The 22,595-nt window shown below is 41.8% G+C and overlaps 1 protein-coding gene across 1 annotated transcript; it reads right to left on the bottom strand.

Annotated features, from left to right (window-relative positions):
• Window positions 1-17,350: 17,350 nt before the first annotated feature.
• LOC141996809 (leukotriene B4 receptor 1-like) lies at window positions 17,351-18,316 on the bottom strand. Its single transcript, XM_074969105.1, has one exon. It carries the CDS (start codon window positions 18,314-18,316, stop codon window positions 17,351-17,353), a length of 966 nt encoding a protein of 321 aa, XP_074825206.1.
• Window positions 18,317-22,595: the final 4,279 nt, after the last annotated feature.

The following is a 22,595-nucleotide window of genomic DNA, read 5'->3' as shown; positions in this document are numbered from 1 at the left end:
TCAAATTTTTTTTTTAAAAAATCTCTTTTTTTTTTTTTGGTGCCCCCTGCTTTGCTGGTGCCCTAAGCACATACTTAGTCTGCCTATTGGGTAATCCAGCCCTGCCTGAGATGATGGGCCACATTCAGAGCGAAGTCTCATTATATCTGGTAATATATAAGAAGGAGTTTAAATTGATGCAATTTACACTGTGTTTTTGGTTTCCTCAATGTACAAGTTACACCAGCTTAGATTTACTGTATGGGAGTTTAACTTGCTCACTACCTCTAAATGTGGTTCTTTTCCTCCATTTTGTAGAGCATGACGTGACAAAATCATGATACAGCATAAAACAAATTACATTTTCATAACTTAGTGAGCAATAGAGGACGATAAATTAAATTGGGGTGCTGATTGCATTGGTCATTTTAAAACTGAATGCTTATACTGCAAATGAAAAGATCTAAAATATCACTGAATATTTTCCATTTGTTTTTAGTTGTAGTAATATATATATATTGTGTGTGTATCCTCCTTTTGTTCTGTGGCCTTCTGAGATAGCTTAAGGAAGTTTCTAGACCCCCCTCTGAAAAACAGGATTATATATGATGGAAATAAGTAGCCTTTTTGTATAATCTTTTCTGTAAATGTAATAGGTAATAACTTGGAATTCATGGCTGAGTTCTGGGATGTATTAAAATCAAAAGCCTAAAGGGTGTTTTAATGGGGAAGACAGAAAGTAAACACTCTGGAGACGTTTTTTTTAAAATGACATAAAATAAAACACGAAGGTCATAAAATTAGTCTTAACTAATTTACATTTCTTTGCTGTTTGTAAGATATTGTTTTGGTTATTGTCCTTGGATATAGTCTTAAGGACTTTTTTCTTTCATTCTTTTTCCAATAAGGAGTTTTTATGTATGCCTTCTGTATTCCTTGCTTTTGCTGATGATCCTCTTCATTAGAGATTTCTGCAATCTTGAATAATTGTTTTAGATTAAATAAGAGTTCTGGCTTGAGAAATGAGGAACTTTATTCTGAGAATCCAGTAGGCCAGATAACTAGTTAGTTGTTCATACTAGGTCTCCCTTGCTGAGTTTAATTAATATTACTTTCTCCATTATCATTAGACCCAAGCCTGTCATGAGCTTAATGCAGGCACACCCAGGTGGAACCCTATTGATGTCAATGGTGCTGCATGCTGGCACAGCAGCTTGCCCACCTGTAGCTAACTGCAGGATTGGAGCCTATGTGTTTTCTGAAGACCTTTACTACTAAGAATTTAAAAAGCATTGTGGATTATTGTTTTGTGCACAGGGGCCCTGATTCAGCAAAACACATAAGCATGTGCTGAAAGTTTGAGGGCAGCCAGGGCTTCAGAATAAGCAGGAAGAAAGGCCTTCTGATGTCACTGATCCATGAGATATGTGTGGGAGGGGCAGCACCAAATGTATGGTGGCAGGAGTCATTTTCCATGCTCCAATAAACGCCAGGCTGGCGTTGGCAGAGTCCTCCTGCAGCTGCTCAGCAACAGCTATGAAAGGGGACTCTATATGTTTTTGGGCTGTTTTATGCTGTATTAATTTCCTCCCACATTTCCTCATGGAAATCTAGGAGTTGAGCATGGGACAGTGTCATGGAGAGTGACTGGTCCTGCGCTCCAACACTGCCTGACTCTGAAAACCAGGTGGAGTATCTGCATGGTCACAGCAAAGGAGGGGATGATGTTTCCATCTACATAGATCTACTCCAGCCACATAAATGGAGAGAATAATCCAGGCATAAATTTGACTTCATTTTGACTAATGATGGAATTACTATACAGTGTGTGACATGGACAGATAGATGTCCATACTTAATCTAATATTGGTCCATTCAGTCCAATATCTTGCATCCATTATCTGATGTTTCTAGGAAGGAAAAACAAACCCTTCTCACGAGTTGTGCAATGGTAGGGGTGATGAAGGGAAATTCCCTCCTGACAGGTGGTCAGCTTGCACCCTGAAGCAGGGGATTGAGTTACTTTGTATCACTGCTTTAGCTTGCATAACTGGTCATAAAATTATAGTCCTCTTAAAATTCCTGCCACACTATTTGTTTCCAGGACTACCTGCGGCTCTGAGTTCCATGGGACAACTAGAATTTGAGTAAAGAAATATTTCCTTAAATTCACTGCCTTTCAATTACATAGTGTCCCCTTGTTTTCATATTGATAAGATATAATGGAAAAGAGCATGCCCTTGGTTTTACCAGCTAAGCCTTTACAGCACTGAAGGTGAGGTTCTTCAGTGACATTCCTCTACCTACCGATAGTGAACCCCTAACCCACTAAGGATCCTCTTGCCTGTCTGAATCCAAACCCTGAAACCAGTCCACAGTCAAACTTCTCCATTCTGCCCTGCACCCAGCTCTGATTCTCTGCTGGCTTTCTCCCCCATCTCAGCAGACATGTACTCCCAGCTGACCTTTCACCCTGCACTTGGTTCCAGACCAGCAGTTCTGTTAGGGACTGACTGCAGGGATATGGCAGGCTCACTTATAAAGAGATAAAGGTAAATGTCCAGCGATAGGGCACCACTTAAGGAAAGAGACTGAACCTGTCTAATTTTCCACTGTTGGTAACCTTCCTGATTCTGGCATATTACTCTTACTTATTGCACCCCCCTCTTCCACCCTTCCCTCTCCTGCCCCCCTCAACAGCAGTTTCCTGAGCATTTATAAAGAATTATATGGGTTATAATCAGTCTTTCTTTTATTTTATTTTTCACCATATTACTCTTTACATCATATTCGTTTATTTGCTATCATTTAAACATTAATCAACACATACTGAGTTATTAGAGTTTGAAAGAGAGACTCTGTAATAGAGATATGTAATCAAACTCTTTAAAGCAGCTCATGGTGTTACAGGGTATGAGAGAATCCTTATGATTGTCTATTGTGTTAGATTCGTTGGTATTTGCTATTAATTTATTTATATGTGCTGCTTTGAAAAATTAATAAACCCTAATTTAATAAAAAAGGAGAGGGAAAGTGGATAGTTCAAGGGGCAGGTAATATGGAGCCTTTCTCTTCTCGTTCCCTGGTTCAATCCCAACCCAGTTTGGCTTTCCATCTGTTTGGTGACTTCCTTGACTTGAATCTTGTGATTTCAGGTCAGTTTTCTGAGGATAAGGTTCCACATCACAAGTTTCTCTTCTAAACTGACAGCTGTTACAACTACCTACTCATCCCTAGACACGGGCATGGCTGTAAGCTACTATGGAGAAGAAGCTTGCCCATGCTGTACTTGACCTGAAGGTAGCAGGACTTCAGTATCCAAGGCTGTCAAGTCAGCACCTTATATGGATTTAGTTTGCCTGTAAACCTTAGAAAAGGAGCGTAAGGGTTTCCTGGAAAACCGAAGGTGATAGCAGCTTGACGAGGGTGACCAAACGTCCCATTTTGGCCGGGACAGTCCCTTTTTTAAGCCCTGTTCTGGCCGTCCCGACTTTTTTGGCAAAAATGGGCAATTGTCCCGTTTGCTCTTGCAACTTCATCAGCTGGCAAGAGCAAATGGGACAAATGCCCACTTTGTCAAAAAGTGGCATGCGGAGGAATGTGTATGGGTGGGGGCAACAAGTGGCAATGCCATCTCCATGCAAGCGGGGGAGGTAGGGCTCTGGTGAGCCGTTATGCCAACCCCAGCCTCATGCAGGGGTGCAGGCAGGGCTCAGGTGAGCAGTGATGCCAGCCCCAGACTTGTGCAGGGGGCAGGCAGGGCTCTGGCAATGCCAGCCCCAGCCTCGTGTGGGGAGGGGGGCTCGGGTGAGCAGCTCAGGCGAGCCTCGCACAGGGGGCGTTCTCGGGTGTGCGGCTCAGAACAGCCTCACGCGGGGCTGGGGGCTGGGATGAATGGCATTGGCCAACCCCACCCTGTGTCCCGTTTTCCCTTTTGGGGAATATGGCCACCCTAAGCTTGACTCTCTCTCTCCTCACATTAATGTATATATCTATTCACCAGTATTTTGATGTCTCACTAATACACACTGAAAAAGTAAAAGTAAATTACTTGCATGCTCTGTAGCAAGTCAAAGATGGTTCCAAATAACAAAGAGTAATAAGAGGCTAAAGCCTAACTCACCGAAACAGGTGCCTCAGGATAGTGCAGCACAGTAGTGAGGCCTAGCATGGGACAAAGCAGTTCTGAACAGTTTCCTGAGAGGAAAAGCAGACCTGTCACTGTCAGGATGGTTGTTTCTTCAGAAATGAGGTTTCAGATGTCTCTTTGCAAATGTCTGCCTTAAAAATTGAGTTATAGAAAGCAGCAGTTGAAGCATGCGGTGGGGGAAGGGGAATGTCTTACCTGATTCATTCCCTGAGTGTGTGTGAGGACAAAGCAGGTAACTGGCAAAGCAGGCCAAGAATAAACAGTCTTTGTATACTGGTGGGTTGGAAGGTAAAGATACCATCATTAATGCTCCCACATCATGCTCCCACATCACCTCAGGTTAGAAGCACAGTTCCCTTCTTAAGGCAATGTGCACTGAGTTGGTGGAAAAAGGCGGGAAAATGATAAACCCAGGACTGTCATATTTAAACTGCGGAAATGTAGTGCTGAACTCCCAGTTAATGTGGCTGGGAAAGTGGATGCACTGAAACACAATGGGGTCAGGATTTCCTTTTCCACATTTTTCAGCAGAGCTTTACCACAAGAGAGCAGCATTTAATGGGCTAAAGCACACTCCGGCAGCACTGATGTCCAGTGTGGCCTCAGATATCCAGCTATCTTCACTGTGAATTTGGCTGGGTCAGACAGATTCTTCAAGATTTCATCTGTATAATGGTAAGTGCTCTAGGGATATAGGCCTGAACAGGATAAAAACAAAAGAATGATCATCTGACGTAAAGATGTGAAACAGTAAGCATTACAGGGATGCACTCTGTTTTTCTCTAATGTTACTGGTAACACAGCATGTTATGCCACAATGCTGTAATCCCGCAAGCTGCTCTTCACAGGCAGACTATATTGACTTCAATAATCCAGACTCCAAAGCTAGAATGTTCCTTCAGAACTTCAATGTATCTAGGTTTCAGAGTAACAGCCGTGTTAGTCTGTATTAGCAAAACGAAAAGGAGTACTTGTGGCACCTTAGAGACTAACCAATTTATTTGAGCATAAGCTTTCATGAGCTACAGCTCACTTCATCGGATGTATCTAGTCCTTATATACTGATATATAGCAGCAGTAATATTTGCAGTATACACTTTAGGCCAAATTCTGCCACTTATTCACATTGTGCAATCCCATTTTCTTCAAAAGGCCTACTTATGGAGTAAGGTACCACTGAAAGCAAGTAAGGAAGGCAGAATCTGGCCCTATGTAAGCTTGCAAGGCTACCTTCTTTGTTCAGCCAAATCCACACACAGTTCTGAGGCAGGAAAATATCATTATATGTACAGTAGAACCTTAGAGTTACGAACACCTCAGGAATGGAGGTTGTCTGTAACTCTGAAATGTTAGTAACTCCGAACAAAACGTTATGGTTGTTCTTTGAAAAGTTTACAACTGAACATTGACTTAATACAGCTTTGAAACTTTACTATTCAGAAGAAAAATGCTGCTTTCCCTTTATTTTTTTAGTAGTTTACGTTTAACACAGCACTATACTATATTTGCTTTTTTGTGTACTTCCAGTTCCAAATGAGGTGTGTGTGGTTGACCGATGATCGTAACTCTGAGGTTCTACTGTATTTCAAACATGGAGAAACTGAGGTACAAAGAGTATACATTTAGAATAAAACTCTGGTGTTCTCATATTAAAATTTTTAGATAGATAACTAAATACTTAAAAATAACAAATATTGATCAGGAAATATGTGGAAGTTTAACCTTTACTTTCTGATCTTATTGCTTGGAGACTGCCATATTCATCTCCTTTCCTCACTAAAATAGGCTGTCCTGACCATACCTCACCTTTCCATGTAACCTACTACATCCTTCATTCCTTCCTGGCACAGGCCTCATTAAACATCATCCTTTCAGTTTGACCACACAGCCCAAATAGTTTGCATCCCAGCTGACCTCACCACTGGATCCTGGTAAGTTTTCAGGCCTGCTGGAGCCAAGCATTCAGGTTTTCTTGCTGAGCTCCCTTCTTAAATCACATTTCCCTGCTGTTTTTGACAGGTATTCTAGTCAGTTCTCAGGGCAGCCTTAACTTCCCCTCTCTCCACCTGCAACTGGACTTTCAGGACGTTTTGGAGGGAGATGTTTACTGGGGCCTGGTTGGTGGAAGGCAAGTTATTTTTATTAATGCTGGGAAGGAAGTTGGTAGTAGCGGCGGAAGGGAAGGGAGATGAGACATGACACTCTGGTAAATACTAGGCAATCAGCAGTGTCTGTCATCTGAACAGAATGTACACTAGTTAACCACCTTAATATTGAAAGGAATATTTTCTATATTCAGCAATCTTCTCTGAATTGAAAGATATCTCTTCTAACGTACACAGACATAGGTAGGTTTCAGAGTAGCAGCCGTATTAGTCTGTAGACTAACCAATTTATTTGAGCATAAGCTTTCGTGAGCTTTCGTGAGCTACAGCTCACTTCATCGGATGCATTCAGTGGAAAAAAACATAGGTAGATATTGGTTTCTTTCCTTCAAGGGCTCCTTCATTCTGACAACCTCAGAACTAAGTACCAGAAGTGAAATGGAAGAGGAAATGCAGTCCAGTGTTTCAGCTTTGTCCTTCGGAGCACACCTAAAACGTATAGGGTCAGATTTTTCAGAAGAGCTCATTTTCCTTTGAGGTGCCAGAATAAAAGCTTAGACTTTAAAAGAACTGCTCAGGTTGGGAGCAAGGTGCTCTTGAAAACCTGGCCATAGGTGTCTGACTGGGAACTGCTGGGTTCTGAGTTTTGTCATAAATCTGACCCTTGTGTGCCTAAATGGGAGCTGAGCTCTTCAAAATGTGGCCAGCGCTATAATTAGCTGTATCTAAGATATAAGTGATAAGCAGTATTGACTGTGAGAAGTCAGGAACCACTTTCATTTATGACAGGTTTCAGAGTAACAGCCGTGTTAGTCTGTATTTGCAAAAAGAAAAGGAGTACTTGTGGCACCTTAGAGACTAACCAATTTATTTGAGCATAAGCTTTCGTGAGCTACAGCTCACTTCATCGGATGCATACTGTGGAAAGTATAGAGGATCTTTTTATACACACAAAGCATGAAAAAATGGGTGTTTACCACTACAAAAGGTTTTCTCTCCCCCCACCCCACTCTCCTGCTGGTAATAGCTTATCTAAAGTGATCACTCTCCTTACAATGTGTATGATAATCAAGTTGGGCCATTTCCAGCACAAATCCAGGTTTTCGCCCCACCCCTCACAAACCCACTCTCCTGTTGGTAATAGCTTATCTAAAGTGATCACTCTCCTTACAATGTGTATGATAATCAAGGTGGGCCATTTCCAGCACAAATCCAGGGTTTAACAAGAACGTCGGGGGGGAAACAAGGGGAAATAGGTTACCTTGCATGATGAAGTGAGCTGTAGCTCATGAAAGCTTATGCTCAAATAAATTGGTTAGTCTCTAAGGTGCCACAAGTACTCCTTTTCTTTTTGCACTTTCATTTAGTTTCACATCACCAAACAGGAGGGGCTTTTTCGGCTATTGAGATTCTGGCATGATATAATTCCATCACTGACAGTGAAGCAGATACGAGTTAATACTGCCTTCTATACTTTCAATATGACAGTGGCATGGTGGTTGTTGTTTTTGCATGGTGGTCTTTAACAAGGACCCAACCATAGATGTTTTGGACCCAAACGTAGATGACTAGCTCAAACTGCTTCAACTATGGGAAGTTTGCATATATTGTTTCTTTACCCCGGGAAGCTAATGTTCTCACAAGCATAAATTCTCCTAATTCCAATTCACTTTAAAATATATATTTTATTATTTATGTGGTATGCATGGCACTTTTAAAATTGAACATAAAATGCATCCTTTGGGACAATCCGAGAGCCCAATCCTGCAAACTCTTGCCCATGTGAGTAGTTCTACTGAAGCTAATAATTCATACAAGACCTAATATAATATGTTCATAGGACCACCATTTAAGCTGAATTTTGCTATTTATGAACAAGAATTCTGGACACAATTATTAAACTTGGTGCTGGATGCTCGCACGTGTACACTCAAGCCCATGTGAGAATTAATTATTCCCTTTCATGAGGTGGTATTCCAGTTTTCCTGAGGCATAAATTAAATATAGGTTGTGAGGGACAGCCTTTCGAATGGCATGGCTTTTTGCTTGAAGACCCTCCTATTTTACACATGATGCCCAGTTAGGGCTACATGTTTCTTTAAGACAGATCAAGTCTGTTGATGCTTATGAGCATTTTTTTAATACTGCATTTCTGTCTTGGTCTCTCCTTAATGATGGGAATTTTGCACACAGACAATGAATAGGTTAAGTACCTTGTTAATGCCGGACAGTCATAGATCTCTAACTTTACTGTTCCCTTGAAGGCCAACTTCAGAGAAGCTTAAGACATAAATTTCAAAAGTATCATAAAGTTGCTTCACTCCTTACACAAACCAAGACAACCCTGGGAGTAAATGATCCTTTGGGAATGACACAAATGGAGGCAGGCTATCAGTTCATGTGTTTATCCTCCTACAATTGCTTCTGAGAAGCTGGCTGGTCAAATAGGTTTCTACTGATACTGAATTTCAAAGTGGAGGGGCTACTCAAATAGAAAGGTACTGCTCAATGTGATTATGAGTGGGAGAATTAGACATAGAGTGTGCTCATAATGTAATTGGAAAATATTAAGGCATTACAAAAGTAATACATAATGATAGAGGAAGAAGAAAAGGAACGTGGTACAGTTTGCTGGCCCTGTAAACTCTGTCACTGACTAGTGGGATCTTTGGAAAGTCATTTAAAATGGGATTTTCAAATGAGACTAAAGGAATTACAACCGTCCACATCCCACTGAATTTGAATGGGATTTGGACATTTAATAGTAAACTCAGGCCCTGAATTAGCAAAATGAAATGGCCACATGGGGGCAGGAGAGAAAAAGACATGTAGGTAAAAGGAATGCTCTATTTTATAGCTTACACTGAGAACTGAGTTTAACCAGATACAAGGTGGGTAAGGTAACATTTCTCTCACCAACAGAAGTTAGTCCAAAAAAGGATATTACCTCACCCATCTTGTCTCTCTAAAATCCTGGGACTGACCTGGTTACAACTACTCTGCACAGTAAATTTAACCATGCATTTTTGTGCCAGCATAATTAAAGGTTCACTGCAATATTTAAAAAAATTCCTTAATAATAGTATTTAAGAAACAGCTAAGATTTCTAGCACCTGATATTGCTCAAACAAAGTCAAGAGGGCCCAAATCTGCACAGATATTGAGACTCCTAACATCCATTGATTTCAGTGGAAATTCAGAACCTTAATACCTTTAGGGATCTACGTGTTTTGCAAATAACTTCAATGGCAGCAGGAGTAGACTATGTTTTTGTAGCATAGACAACGTGTGGAATTTGCTGCAGCACAAGATCTGTCTTAGGGTTTTATACTTGCCACAATACATACAAAACATTTTACAGTGTTTAGGCAGCTGGTGTTCTGAGACCACTTTCTATCATGCTGACCAACATTTTCTCATTCTTTCCTTGTGCTGCCCATCTGTCTCTAGCCACCTGTTGTCTCTTGACGTACAAGTTCTTTGAGTCAGGGATTGTTTTTTGTTTTGTTTGTACAGAACTAGAACAATGGGGTCCTATCCTCTAAGTGGGACTGCCACAGGCTGGCTGGCCCTATAAACACAGTTGGGCTCAGCCTCACTTGGGAGGGATCAATAACCCCCTGCCCCCAATCCTGCTGATCCTGATCATCTGGGGATTATCAATTATCAGAACCAGCTGGGAAGGAGTTGGGGCTCAGAGATTTTAGAAGCTTACAGATGGAACTTCACAAGAGAGTATTTATCAGCGCTACTTTGTTTTCCATTATGATAAATTACCCCCCGGAAAGTATGCAGACAGGAATAGGTATTTTCCTTTTCACAGATGACTGTGCTGTATGGATGAAGGAAAAAAGACATAAAGTAGCTGTGGAAAAGACAAATGAGACACTCCAGAGTATTTCCAAGTGGGGCAACATTGGGGATTTAAATTCTCACTTGCAAAAACAAGTGAAAAACTTGGAAAACTTGTAACGTTCACATAGATAATATCATACAAAAGGGTAAAAATGTACCAGGAAACAAATGGGAGGGGGGCAGATAAAAAGGTATTGAGGCTGAGGTACAGAGCATTGGTAAGACCAGTTTTAGACTATGGATTCCAAGCTTTTGGTTCCGCCTCATGAACAAGTTTTAGAAACCTGGAACTGCTCCAGGCCCAAGGTCTGTGACTGGCATGTGGCATAATGATAACAACACCACGGTGCATGCTCCAAATAGCCACTGGAGAAGAACCTATAAATCTAAGGATGAAACTATTAGATGTAACCTTTTGGGCAAAGGTAAAAGGGAATCATGAAAACAGTTGTACATAATAGATTTATGAGGATTGATGGGTGCTTAGTAGACATTGCAACAGACTTCTTCATATTATGAGTTAAGCAGATATGTAAAAAGGAAAAAATTAGAAAACTCAAAATGTTTAGGCATGGGAAATCAAATTACACCTGGACAGTTATTCTCCCATTTGTGGGTTTGACATCATGAGTAGAGTGGGAGCAGCTTTCTGTGTTCCTAGTCTTGGAATCCAGAAATCTAAAAAGATCTCAAATCATGTGGCCATTCTGACAGCTGAATTAATGGGGATAATGAACGAAAAAAGTGGTGTCCATAGTCTCCTCTGATGAGCTGTTCTGCCAAAAAAACAAACAAACAAAGTAGTTGGGTGGTTTTCCTAAAGACTGGGAGAGCTCACTTGTGGAGGGGAGCTGCAGAAGGGAAGTTGTCTTGTATGACTGGGCCTGAGGAGAGAGGGTGGTAGGAGAGAAGGAGATTCCTGTGGCAGGCCTGGAAGGAGGCCTAAGGGTCTAGCCTGAGGAGGAGGATTCCAGGGAGGAAGTTCTGTAGGTTGGCAGTTCAGATAGGTGCTGATCCTCCAGGGAGAAAGTCTGGACAAAAGCGTAGTTCAGAAGGGGTAGAAGACTTGCTTTTTTTATGTTTCCTTTGGGTCTGTTGTTTAAGTTCAGTAGTACTGCTCCATCTGTGGGTGCAGACAGAGGGACTGGTGGCTGACAGAGCTTCCCTGAGGGAAAGTAGGCTGGACTTGAGAAGAAGCTTTATGACAAGCCTAAGGCTTGACCAGCTGATCCTCTGCTGGGATCAGAACTGCTGCTTTGACTCTGGCTCAGGTGAGTGATGACCAGAAGTCATTACCATATGATTGCCCTCCCTGATGGCAATGTGATACAGTAACTCCTTGCTTAACGTTGTAGTTCTGTTCTTGAAAAATGTGCCTTTAAGCAAAACGATGTTAAGCGAATCCGATTTCCCCATAAGAATTAATGTAAACTGGGGGGAAGTTAGGTTCCAGGGAAATTTTTTTCACCAGACAAAAGACATTATATACATATACAGTATAAGTTTTAAACAAGTTCTAATCAGAGGATTGTCTGGGGACCTGCTCATGAGCTCCCTGAGCTTCTCCTAAAGCAACCGTGTTGATATCAGGTGGGATATTTCCCGGGGAATGCCTTGCTGATAAATGATGAACTAGCACTTGGCTGAGCCCTCAAGTGTTAACACATTGCTGTTAATGTAGCCTCACACTCTACAAGGCAGCACTGAGGGAGGCAGGAGTGAGGAGACACAATGGACGCACACAGCAGCGGCTGCAAACACTTCCCTGCGGAAAGTAAACATGATGATGAACCCACGCTATCCTGCTGGAGCGCACCACTCCCTACTCCGGACAGCGCATGCACGACTGGACTGGCACCGACTTTCCAAAGTGCCAGAGGGTGAAGTGAGGGGGTGAAGAGAAAGTGAGCGGGTCTAAATATTGAGGCACATAATGCATGCTATTCAACAATGATCAGAGTATTTGGAACAGAAGTGACCAATATACTCTTCAAGACTCTGGGCTAAACGTGGCCGTGCTGTAAGACTGCTCTGTGCTACCATAGCAACACTCTATTCACCGGACTGTGGGCAGGGAACTTTGCTGCTTTATTTTACTGCATCACAAACTGAGTGGTGGGGGGGAACCGTCCATTGACAACACAGAAAGTAGGGTAGAGCATAGCTCCATGCCCTAATGCTCTGGGTAATCCAATTAACGCCATTATCAGAATTTCTTGGAAATGGCAGAGTTGTGGTTAGCTTTGTTTCCTGGACTCAACACTACTGCTGACATGAAGTCATGCAGATGATCGCTCAGATTCAACAAACAGTTCATAAGCCTTTGCCATGAATCTGACAGGGGTTTATTTGAAAGACTGTGGAAACTGGACATTGGTGCAAACTATTCTGGGGCACATCTCAGGAGGATGGGTTGTGACTCAGGAGGTCAGGGAAGAGACAAAGAATTTCATTTCCTAGTTTTTGTAATAGATGTGGTATAGCACGGTCTGGTATATCTTCCCATTAAAGAATAATCAAATGCATATAAAATATGACACCAATTAAAAACAACAACTGCAAACTAATTCATCTGCTGCTCCTTGTGTTTTTCTTTGTCAGTGGATAGGTGTTACTTCTGTCAGAATAGGAAACACACAGCCACTATCTTTCTGGTCTTGCTTATATATCTTCTGTTCCTCCTGCAAGAATGACCTTGGTGCAGATACTGTTACCTGGGGTTCTTTCAACCCAAAGCTCTTGGTAACTTTTACTCTGTGTGAGGTGCGGTCAGGAAATAAATCAAGGGAGACACGGCCGTCTGACCTATAGATGTCTAGTACAAACAGGACAACACAAGAGTGCTTTCACTTAAAACTAAACTTTACTTAGTCTCAACCACTTACACACGTCCGCAACAGGTTAGTAAAACACCCCCAACCCTTGATAATTACCGAAGCTGAATGTGGCCTTCGAGTGGCACCGTGACAGGCTTCCACTGGCCAAACTTCTGTCTGCCGGTGGGGACCCCAAGATGTGTCTAGCGGGAGCGTCCCTGAAGAGCCCCTTCTGAGAAGTCCCACTACCTCAAACTTTTTCCCCTTATTTATACATTAGTAATTCAATGACATATCCCTTAAAGAAAACTTGCTAAGCAAGCAGTTTTAAAAGATCAAGCAAGAGATTTCCTTATCGTCATCAATTTACCAGATATGGTTTTTTTTCAGAGTGTCCATGCCTTGGAGCCCTGACCAACATTCCCGGGGGCACATAAAAACAGACTTCCTGTTTTTCTAAAATACATAGATCAGCAATTTCAGCATTCTTAGCAGTAAGGGCACAGGGTTAAACTGCCCTGTCTGTGGCACCCAAAACCCCTCCTGCCTTGGTTACACTGAGGCCACTGCATGACCAATTTACGACCTGCTGACTTGGCTACTTTTAGCAATAAGCAAGAGTGGTTCAGTGCGGCCTGCTGACTTGACTACTATTAGCAATAAGCAATAGTGATTTTAGGCACTTTACTAGTTTGCCAACATCTCCCCGTACAATACCAGTCTCTTGTAGTAACTAATTCTGAATGTCGGGAGTAGAGGGTTCACAGGGTACTGCTTTTGTTATTTTCAGCTTTTATTTGAAACTTCAAAATAAGGGAACTTATTTTTCTCTTTTAGTTCTCTGCTTGGCATGAAAGATGAAACGTTAGCAAATTCTCTCACCAAAATTTTTTTCGTGTGTGATTTTTAAAACAATGTGCCTGACTTGGATCTCATTTATATTAGGGGAGTGAACAGCACTACACTGGTATAACACAGCTGTAACTCCATTGCAGTGAACAGAGTTGTAATGGTACAAAATCAGTGTAATTTGTCATGCATCAGATTCAATTCCTAGATGTGATCTAACATATTTTTAAAAGAATCCTAAAGACAATCAAGAGGAAGGTGTTAGAGAAATGTTGAAGTTGTAATGAAGAACTGAAATCTCAGGATTTTATCTACTAACAGGAGAGACACATAGGTAAATGAAATACTTCAATGGATCTATCATCTGAAGCTCTCAAAGCACTTCATGAATGTGAATTAAGAGTCACAATCCCTTTAAAATACAATAGGTAAGAAATACAGAGTTCACACAGCATTTCAATACAGTTACCAATAGGGTAGACTGTAACAAGTATTAGCCTATGGCAAGGGGGGAATTTTAGGTAGTTGGAATGTAATTATGTGTGTTTGCATGGGTCCAGTTGAATAGGCAGCTCTATGAAAAGTGCCATGTTAATTTTGACAAGGGGTCAGGATCTTTCATTTAAAAAAATGTAAATATGGGAAGGGAGCTGTAGCAATCATGATGCCTACAAATTCTAGGAAATTGAAAGGAGTCCAGGCTGGACTCTTCAGTGTCATTCACAAATCTCTATCAGTGCAGAGGATGGGTGGAGTAACCCTAGAGTAAAAAAAGTCTTTAACAGGATGCTGACACAGCCAGAAGTCGTATGATGAATGAAGCTAGTCTTAGCTAGTGATTTGGTAACCTCAAAAGGGTCAAAGATTTGTCTTTGGTACCAATAAATATCTGAATTTCAGATGCTTATCAAGACCACAGCAGTATGCAAAACTGGGCAGGAAATTTCACAAGGACAAAAGTGCAATGTAAAGGAAAGGAAATGCCTGCTTTATCCACCTCATATTCTCACTATGTGGGTGCATAGAAGTTAAAAGTATGACTACTAAATAGTTACTCACATTTTTTCATACTACTAAAATTGTTTTGCTTGAGACTTAAGTCAATTCTTGTTAGAAACAGGCCTGATCAGAGCCCAGCATTTGAATACCCCCAAAACTTTTAGTTCTGTCTTGATCCAAATCTTGCAACTTGCATCTAGCTCTGGTACTGACATTGTCTGAGTTAGTTTGTCTATTTCTAGTTCTAAAGTAACAAATTGTGACCTACAAGTCCAATTTGAGAAATTTCCCAAGCCAAGAATGAATTATTAAGGAGAACTGTATCTCTTAGCTCAAATTATGATGATCTAGTATAGTGCCTTGAAGCTTTTCACCCTACAGACCATCAGTTAGGGCATGAAATTAGCTACAGAGCTTTAACCCATACCTTTGCCTTTGAAAAAGCTTTTTAGCTATACAGAAGCTTGCAAGACACTTTCATCGCTCCAAAGGAAATGTTCAGTATCTCAGGTCAGAATAATTTTCATTGATTCAGAGGAACCATCCAGTCCTTGTGTAATTTTTTTAAACTATTTCACATATCCTCAATGTGTTTTCTGAACTTTGTCCATCTTTCTAATGGACTATGGCATCAGATCTAAAATCTTGGGATTGGCAGAGTGTGACAGGATCCCCCCAGGATGCAGCCTGGGACTGTGGGACCACTGTGCCCCCTGGACTCACTCCAGCCTGGGCTGTCTCTCACAGTGCCTTGCTAGTGGCCAGCAGCAAGACCCTCCACACACTATCACTCAGCACAACAGCATGTGGAGCCCCACACCCAGCTATCTTGCATATATGCTCCCAGAGCCACTCATGAATCACACAGAGAAAGGCACCAGAGCCAAATCTCCCCCAGCTCCCAGCACTGTACCTCAGAATATACCATCTTGCACTGCTCAAGATGGGCCTGGGTTCGGCAGCGGGCTGAGCAGTGCCGGCGGCTGGGATCCAGCAGGCAGCAGCGTGCCATTAAAAATCAGCTTGCGTGCCATCTTTGGCACGCGTGCCATAGGTTGCCAACCCCTGATATAAATACACTGTCACCTCAACTTTTCCTTATTAGGAGGAATGTCACTCATTTTACCCTTGCATTTGACTCATTCCTATTTCATGTAATATTTCATTGCTGCAGATAATTAGCATAGAAAATGTTACATCATGGAGCTGAGGTTATAGATTATAGATAACACTTTAATACTTGGCTACCTAAAATAAGGATCCTAAATAAAAATGGCTTGACTTTCAAAGGTGCTGATACCTGCAACTCTCTACTGACTTGAATGTGATTTGTAGGTGCTCAACGGGTCTGAAAATCAAGCTACTTATATAGGCTGCCTAAAGTTAAGCTTCTGCTTTTCAAAGTTTTGACTACTGACTAATGTTTAGGTTTGGATGAAAACTTCCTCTTGAACTTTTTTGATGGGAAATAGGGTTTCAACTAATTATTTTTGCAATATCTTTAACTTTTTTGCCAAACCTGGTTGACAAGTCAGATTTTCAACAAAAATTTCCACTGAAAATTTTTAGAAAATTATTTTTCCTGTTTTTGACAATTTTCCATGTAGGGGGTGGGGGAAGCTCTTTCCAACCAGCTCTTCTAATGCCATTATGCTAAATAAATCCCACATTGCCTAAAACTTCTGGTTTTATGTTTTTTATATCTTCAGTTTGGGGGTTTGGCCCATATCTGGGCTTCCTCCTCAGGTTCAAAAATATGGTCAAATCCACCACTTCACCTTGTAAATACAAAATATAATCCAACCCATCTCTTGCTGTGAAGATAAATTTGAGAACCAGCAGAGAATAGCCCAAGTCTCATCTCCTTCCCCTTTCATTCTCCAAAATCCTAATGACATTCCCTTGAGTAATGCATTTTTCCTTTTCTTTTGCTGCTTTTCTTTTTCATCTTTCTTCTTAATCTTTTGACTTCTCCCTGAAAACAAACTTCAAAGTTCAGTTGAGACATTGATCAAAATTCTGTTCAGTTACAGTGGTGTAAATCTGGAATAACTTCATTGTTTCAGTGGTGTCATTTCCAGAGCAACTGCAGTCCAACTGGAATTTGACCCTGTCTGGAGTGGCTGTGTGAAATTGCCATTTGCAGAATTCATGGCAGTTTCTTGTATGGCATTTGGCCTTACCATTAATATCACTTTGTAAAGCAAATTCACAGACTTTTGAACTGATATTGTTATCCCAACTTCAAGGCAGCTGGTAACTATGACCCCATCCAACATACTCTCTAACCCAAACCCAATACTCTTAAAAGAAACCAGATCGTCATCCCTGAACACTGGGATGGAACAGTAATGGTAATAGTTTTGTGATGTGAACATGACTGCCAACTCACTTTATATAACACATAGAACAGCCTTTAGATGGTATTGACTTCCAGTTTGCCCTGGATTAGAATGGGTGACCCTGAATGAATGGTTTTGTTTAGCGAGGCAAAATTAACAGCGCAAGGTGAAAGGATTGAATATTCAGCACTCTAGTCATCACTCACTTCATACATGTCTCTTGTTAGAGAGTCTCTGTGTTTATTGAAGTGTCACTTACACAGATATTTCTCTCTGGGCTTCCTCTCTTACAGCTGAAGTCATCGTTTCAAAGAGTTTGAACATCTTTGCAAATCTCAGGTGACTTTGAAAGTTCCGAGCAGCAAAGGCGTAAAGCAGAGGGTTAATGCAACTGCTAATAAATGCCAGTGATCCAGAGATGTATACTCCCATTTCTGAGACCTCGTCCAATGCCAAAGACATCTTCTGGTTAGAGCCTACTATCTGTGTTGAAACAATTTCTATGATGTTAAACAGATGATGCGGTAACCAACAAACAGCAAAAGCCACAATCACACTGGCAATCAGCCTCGCTGACCGCTGCCTAGATGAGTAAGTCATTGTGTTTATTCTTCTTTCAACACATACATAACAAGTAGAGATGATAACAAAAGGAATCACAAAACCCACAATAGTCTCCAACAAAAGGCACAATATTTTCTGCTGATCAGAAGTGTAGTTGCGATATGTGCACTGCTGACCAATCTTGGTTTCTTCAATCTCTTGAAATGGGATTATGGAAGCTCCAAAAGCAACAGACAGGAGCCAAATGAGAAAAACAACTTTGAGAATCACAGCTTTATTTTTCCACCTTTGAATCATGAATGGGTAGAACACAGCCATGAACCTCTCCAGGCTCAGTGTTGTAATTATAAACACGCTGGCATACATACTGCAGTAAACAACAGAAACCAGTGTTTTGCAGAAGGTGACTCCAAAGAGCCAGGTGTTAGCAAAGGAGTAAATCCAGACTGGTAAAGTAACCAGCACCAAGATGTCTGAAATGGCCAGATTTAGGATCAGCATGACTGTAGGAGATCTTTGCTTCACTTTCCCACAAATAGTCCAGATGACAATGGAATTCCCAGGGATCCCAATAGCAAATGACAAGCTCAGTATTGTGCAGACCACTGACCTCTCACTGTCCCATGTCAGATGGCTGTTTTCTTCTGTTCTATTCATCTTGACTGGAGACTTGTTTTTTCTCTGATGCTAACAATCTCTGTTCCCTGCACTGTTCTTTTAACTCTGTAGACACAAGTAGTGAACCTCATCAAGTGCTCCCTAACCAATGATCTGAAGGCTGATACAGCATGTGAGTTCACATCCTATTGTTCAGTCCTGGCTGAAGCTGAGTTCATACTTCCTATTTCAGTGCGTAAAAGAGTGCATGCGTACAAAGCAAAAAAAAACAAAAAACAAACAAAAAACCCACCATATTCGCCTGATTGCTCTCATTTGTGCCAGTTATGTATGGTTATAATTCCATTTATTTTCATTTACCTCTGATTTACACCATGAGAAAGGAGAATCAGGACCCACATATTTACTTTCCCATGCTTAAGAAGCTTACTACTTCAGTTAAAATTATTGTTTTTATAAGAAACTCTTAACAAGCTAAAGTAAAGTAGTGCACAGGAGCACTTCAGTGTTTTGGATGTGAGGATTATTTTATAAAAAGCACACACCCAAGCAAAAATTTTAAAAATAAAAGTAAAACACTTCAGTATAAGTAGGAATAATATATTTGGAGTAATCAAAAACAAGACAAATGATTGCACCTTGCCTTGAGTACATGCCTCACTTAAAGAAACTGCCAAATTCTGCCTTTTTGTTTTTCACTCCAGTGCAACTCACTGGACCAGATTCTGATCTCACTTACCCTGGCTTCAGTGGAGTTACTCTAGATATACACTGGCATAATAGAGTTCTGAATTTGACCTAGTGACTTCAGTGAGGTTACAGTGGTGTGACAAGGGTTTGGTTTTGGCTCTCTAAAATGAGAAAGAGGGATGTCTTTTAATTCTCCTGAGAAAGTTCTGCTATGGAATACACTTTAATGTAACTTCAGCTGAGCTGAATAGCAAGTGGATAAAGACTGTACACAGGCTAACCTACTCAAGCTAGTTTGACTCCAGCTAGCATGGGTAACAATAGCACTGAAGACAATACAAGCTTCAACACAGGTCGTAACAGCCTGGCACAGATGTATTCCCCTTGCTAGCCTGTGCTGTGCTTTCTTCACTTCTATTGTTACCCATGCCAGCTGGATTCAAGAGAAGGTAGGGTAGTGTATGCACAGTTTTTGCTGTGTAGACATATCCTAAGACTGAAGGAAGAAGAAAATAAAAAAAGCAACTGCAACTACAAAAACAGTTGATGGGACTGGGGAACTGAAATTGGGAGGGTATTTTATATAGACACAAACAGGAAAGCAGAAGGTGTTTACCATTTCTCTCTGAAATCTAAAACTAGTTTCAAGTTTACTCCCTAATGCTGCTGCTCAGATCCAGTTCTACAAACCCAAGTAAATTTGTGCATGGAATAAATGAAGGAGAAGAATCCATCACCTCTAATGAGAATGCGCGTACAGTATTTTCTTTTAATCATTTGGCCGGATGCTGGTCTCCTTTCCAAAGGCTGATGTAGCCCCGTCCGCTCTTGTAAAGGACACAAGCATTCTCATGTTATTTGGCATACCTATGGATAAAGTGATTGCAGATTGGTCTAAAAAAATCAAGAAAGATCTTAGGTTTCAGAGTAACAGCCATGTTAGTCTGTATTCGCAAAAAGAAAAGGAGTACTTGTGGCACCTTAGAGACTAACCAATTTATTTGAGCATAAGCTTTTGTGAGCTACAGCTCACTTCATCGGATGCATCGGATGCTGTAGCTCACGAAAGCTTATGCTCAAATAAATTGGTTAGTCTCTAAGGTGCCACAAGTACTCCTTTTCTTTTTAAGAAAGATCTTAGTTTCCCACAAGCAATACTGAAGAGACCTCAAGCTTTACTCCAAGCCTGCGTAGTCCTTTCATGCCAGACAATATAGAAAGTCCTTCAGGAAAGGACCCAGCTACAACAGAGGAAAATGGAACAGATAAAGGGGAGCTCCAGGTGGCAGAGGAGAAATTTCTGGTTGAACGCTAGGCTCTTCAAAGCAAACAGCATGACTCACAGGCAGCCCAATGCAGGGTGGAACCCTAAATTGGTGGTTGGCTTCAGTTTGCTACTCTCTGGCCAGTAGTGACCTGTGTCTCCACTGGTGCCTGTCACAGAACCATCACACAGATGTCAGTCTCTTCCCAAGAGAGAACAGGGGCCTGGGAACTCAGGGGAGTCTGCAGGTCAGGACCGAGGGGCATCTGCCTCAAGTTGCAGGGCAGTCTGCCAGCATCATGCCCGGTTCAAGTCCCTCCCTCATGTGAGGAGAGGGGTGAGAGTTTGCAAAGACTAAAAGAGTTGATGGGGGAGGGTGATGTTGATGTTACAGTGGCAGGGCAGGAGGGCAAATGAGGCCATGGGGCATAGGCATGTGTTGGCGAGCAGCCCAGTAGCCACTGTTATAGTGGGAGGCCTGCTAGCTCCCTAGAAATGGGTAGCAGGCTCCAATGACCCAGACGGAGCCAGGAATAAGACAGACCTTCAAATTTTCTACACAGTTAAAATTAATTGACATTTTGTGCATAGGCCGTATTTGCAGACATTATGTTGCAAACCAGTTAAGATATTAACGACTGCTTTGTCCATTTATGATTATATGTAGACCACAGGCAGGGTCCAATCAACCATTCTGAATCTTTCTTAAATAATGATGACAAAGGTTACTCAGCCAATCAACACCCTTCTGCTATAGCTAATCTGTATGCACTAATTCTACTGGTTGTAATGAGTCTGTGGCATGAGGGAATCTCTGGTTCTTCAAAGGTTCCATGGCCCCATACTTAGTTTGGGTATCAGTGCTTGAAAGACTCCCCAAGACACTGCTGCCAGCTCCACACATATCAAGGCAGCACTGCCAGGAAACCGATCTCAACAGAACAGCTGGAGGAACCTTAAAGCACAGAGACATTGTGACTCCAGAGCTGATGAGTTAAATGACCTTATCTCTGCCCAACAGCACCATGAGGGAAAAAATTCCTGCCTTTAAAAATCTGTTTGATCTAATCTGAGAGCCTAAATACTTAAATACCTTCATCATAGCTGTATTGTATGGTGTCAGTAAAGGGCAGAGTTAAGGTTGTCTGGGAGCCACAACTGTGCATTTCCATGAGTGAACATGAACGGATTTATTTTAAGTGTAACTGTAACTCTAAATTTCCTGGTTTGGGATAATTATAATATCCCTGCAATGTTTTTACCCTTAAACTACTGATACTGCCTCTCAACCTTAACTCCATTTTAACATAGTTCTTTATCTTGAAGTTTTTATAAGGGGATGCCTCAAACATTATCTTCCACAGCTGATGATAAACCCTATGTCCAGGGTAGCAGGTACTGCAGACAGGAGAGAGAAAGAGATTGGAGAATCTATTCGTTTTCTTTCCCACTGAAATAAAAATAGTTCCATAGAACCATAGAGGGAGGTAGCATTGCTGAGCACAGCAATTTCTAGGAAGTTGCCCTATACTGGAAAGGTTGGCACCCACTTCCTGAAAAGTAGATCAAAAGTGTTCATAGCACAGCCCTGGGCTCAGAGTGTGCAATGGAGTGGGTCCCTGATACTACGGTGAAGAGTGAGATGTGGATGGATAGACTGATCCATGCCCTAGAATTGTGACAGACATGTGGATGGATAATCCATAGATGGATGAATATATGGATGGACTAGAAAAGCTGTAGAGAGACAGAGTGAATGGATAGAAGCGCAGTATCAGAGTTATCACTCAAGGATGCATGGACACAATCTGCTTTACAGCTCAGGGAGTGAGATTTCAGCTGCTGGTGATTTTGGAGCAGGTTCCTGCTTTATCTTTTGGTTTCATATCCGACACTTTTCTTCCCACCGTGTTTCCACCTCCTTGCTGAGGCCCAGCAGGCCCGGAAAGGACAGTGAGGCCAGGATCCTGATTCTCCAGGCTGACATTCTCCATCTGGTCATGAATGCAGGTGATGAAGTACAGCTGGGATCCCATCAGCTGAGTGGCCGATTCACTAACACCCTCAAACACATCTCAAATCAGCCAGTGTGCTCTGAGCTCCCCTCACTTCTAGGCAGGCCTGGCTCAAGTACTAGACCCAAAAGGCCCATATTTGGACCCCATCCCACAGAGTCATATGCCTATGTGATGATGTCATTGCCGGGGGAAAGGGAGCCTTCATGCCTCCACTCCTGGTGGGGGATGGGACCCTGATTCTTCTCTAGACTTGGGGAGGGAGGGACCCCTGATACCGAACCTGTCTGTTTGCTGGGGAACTGGGGCAGGAGGGAGCTCAGCTGCTACTCCTGGATGGAGAGAGGAG

Source organism: Natator depressus, chromosome 12, assembly GCF_965152275.1.
Source record: "Natator depressus isolate rNatDep1 chromosome 12, rNatDep2.hap1, whole genome shotgun sequence".
NCBI classification, from domain to species: Eukaryota; Metazoa; Chordata; order Testudines; family Cheloniidae; genus Natator; species Natator depressus.
The sequence above is the reverse complement of the archived record's forward strand: the minus strand, read 5'-3'. Positions and strand labels throughout refer to the sequence as shown.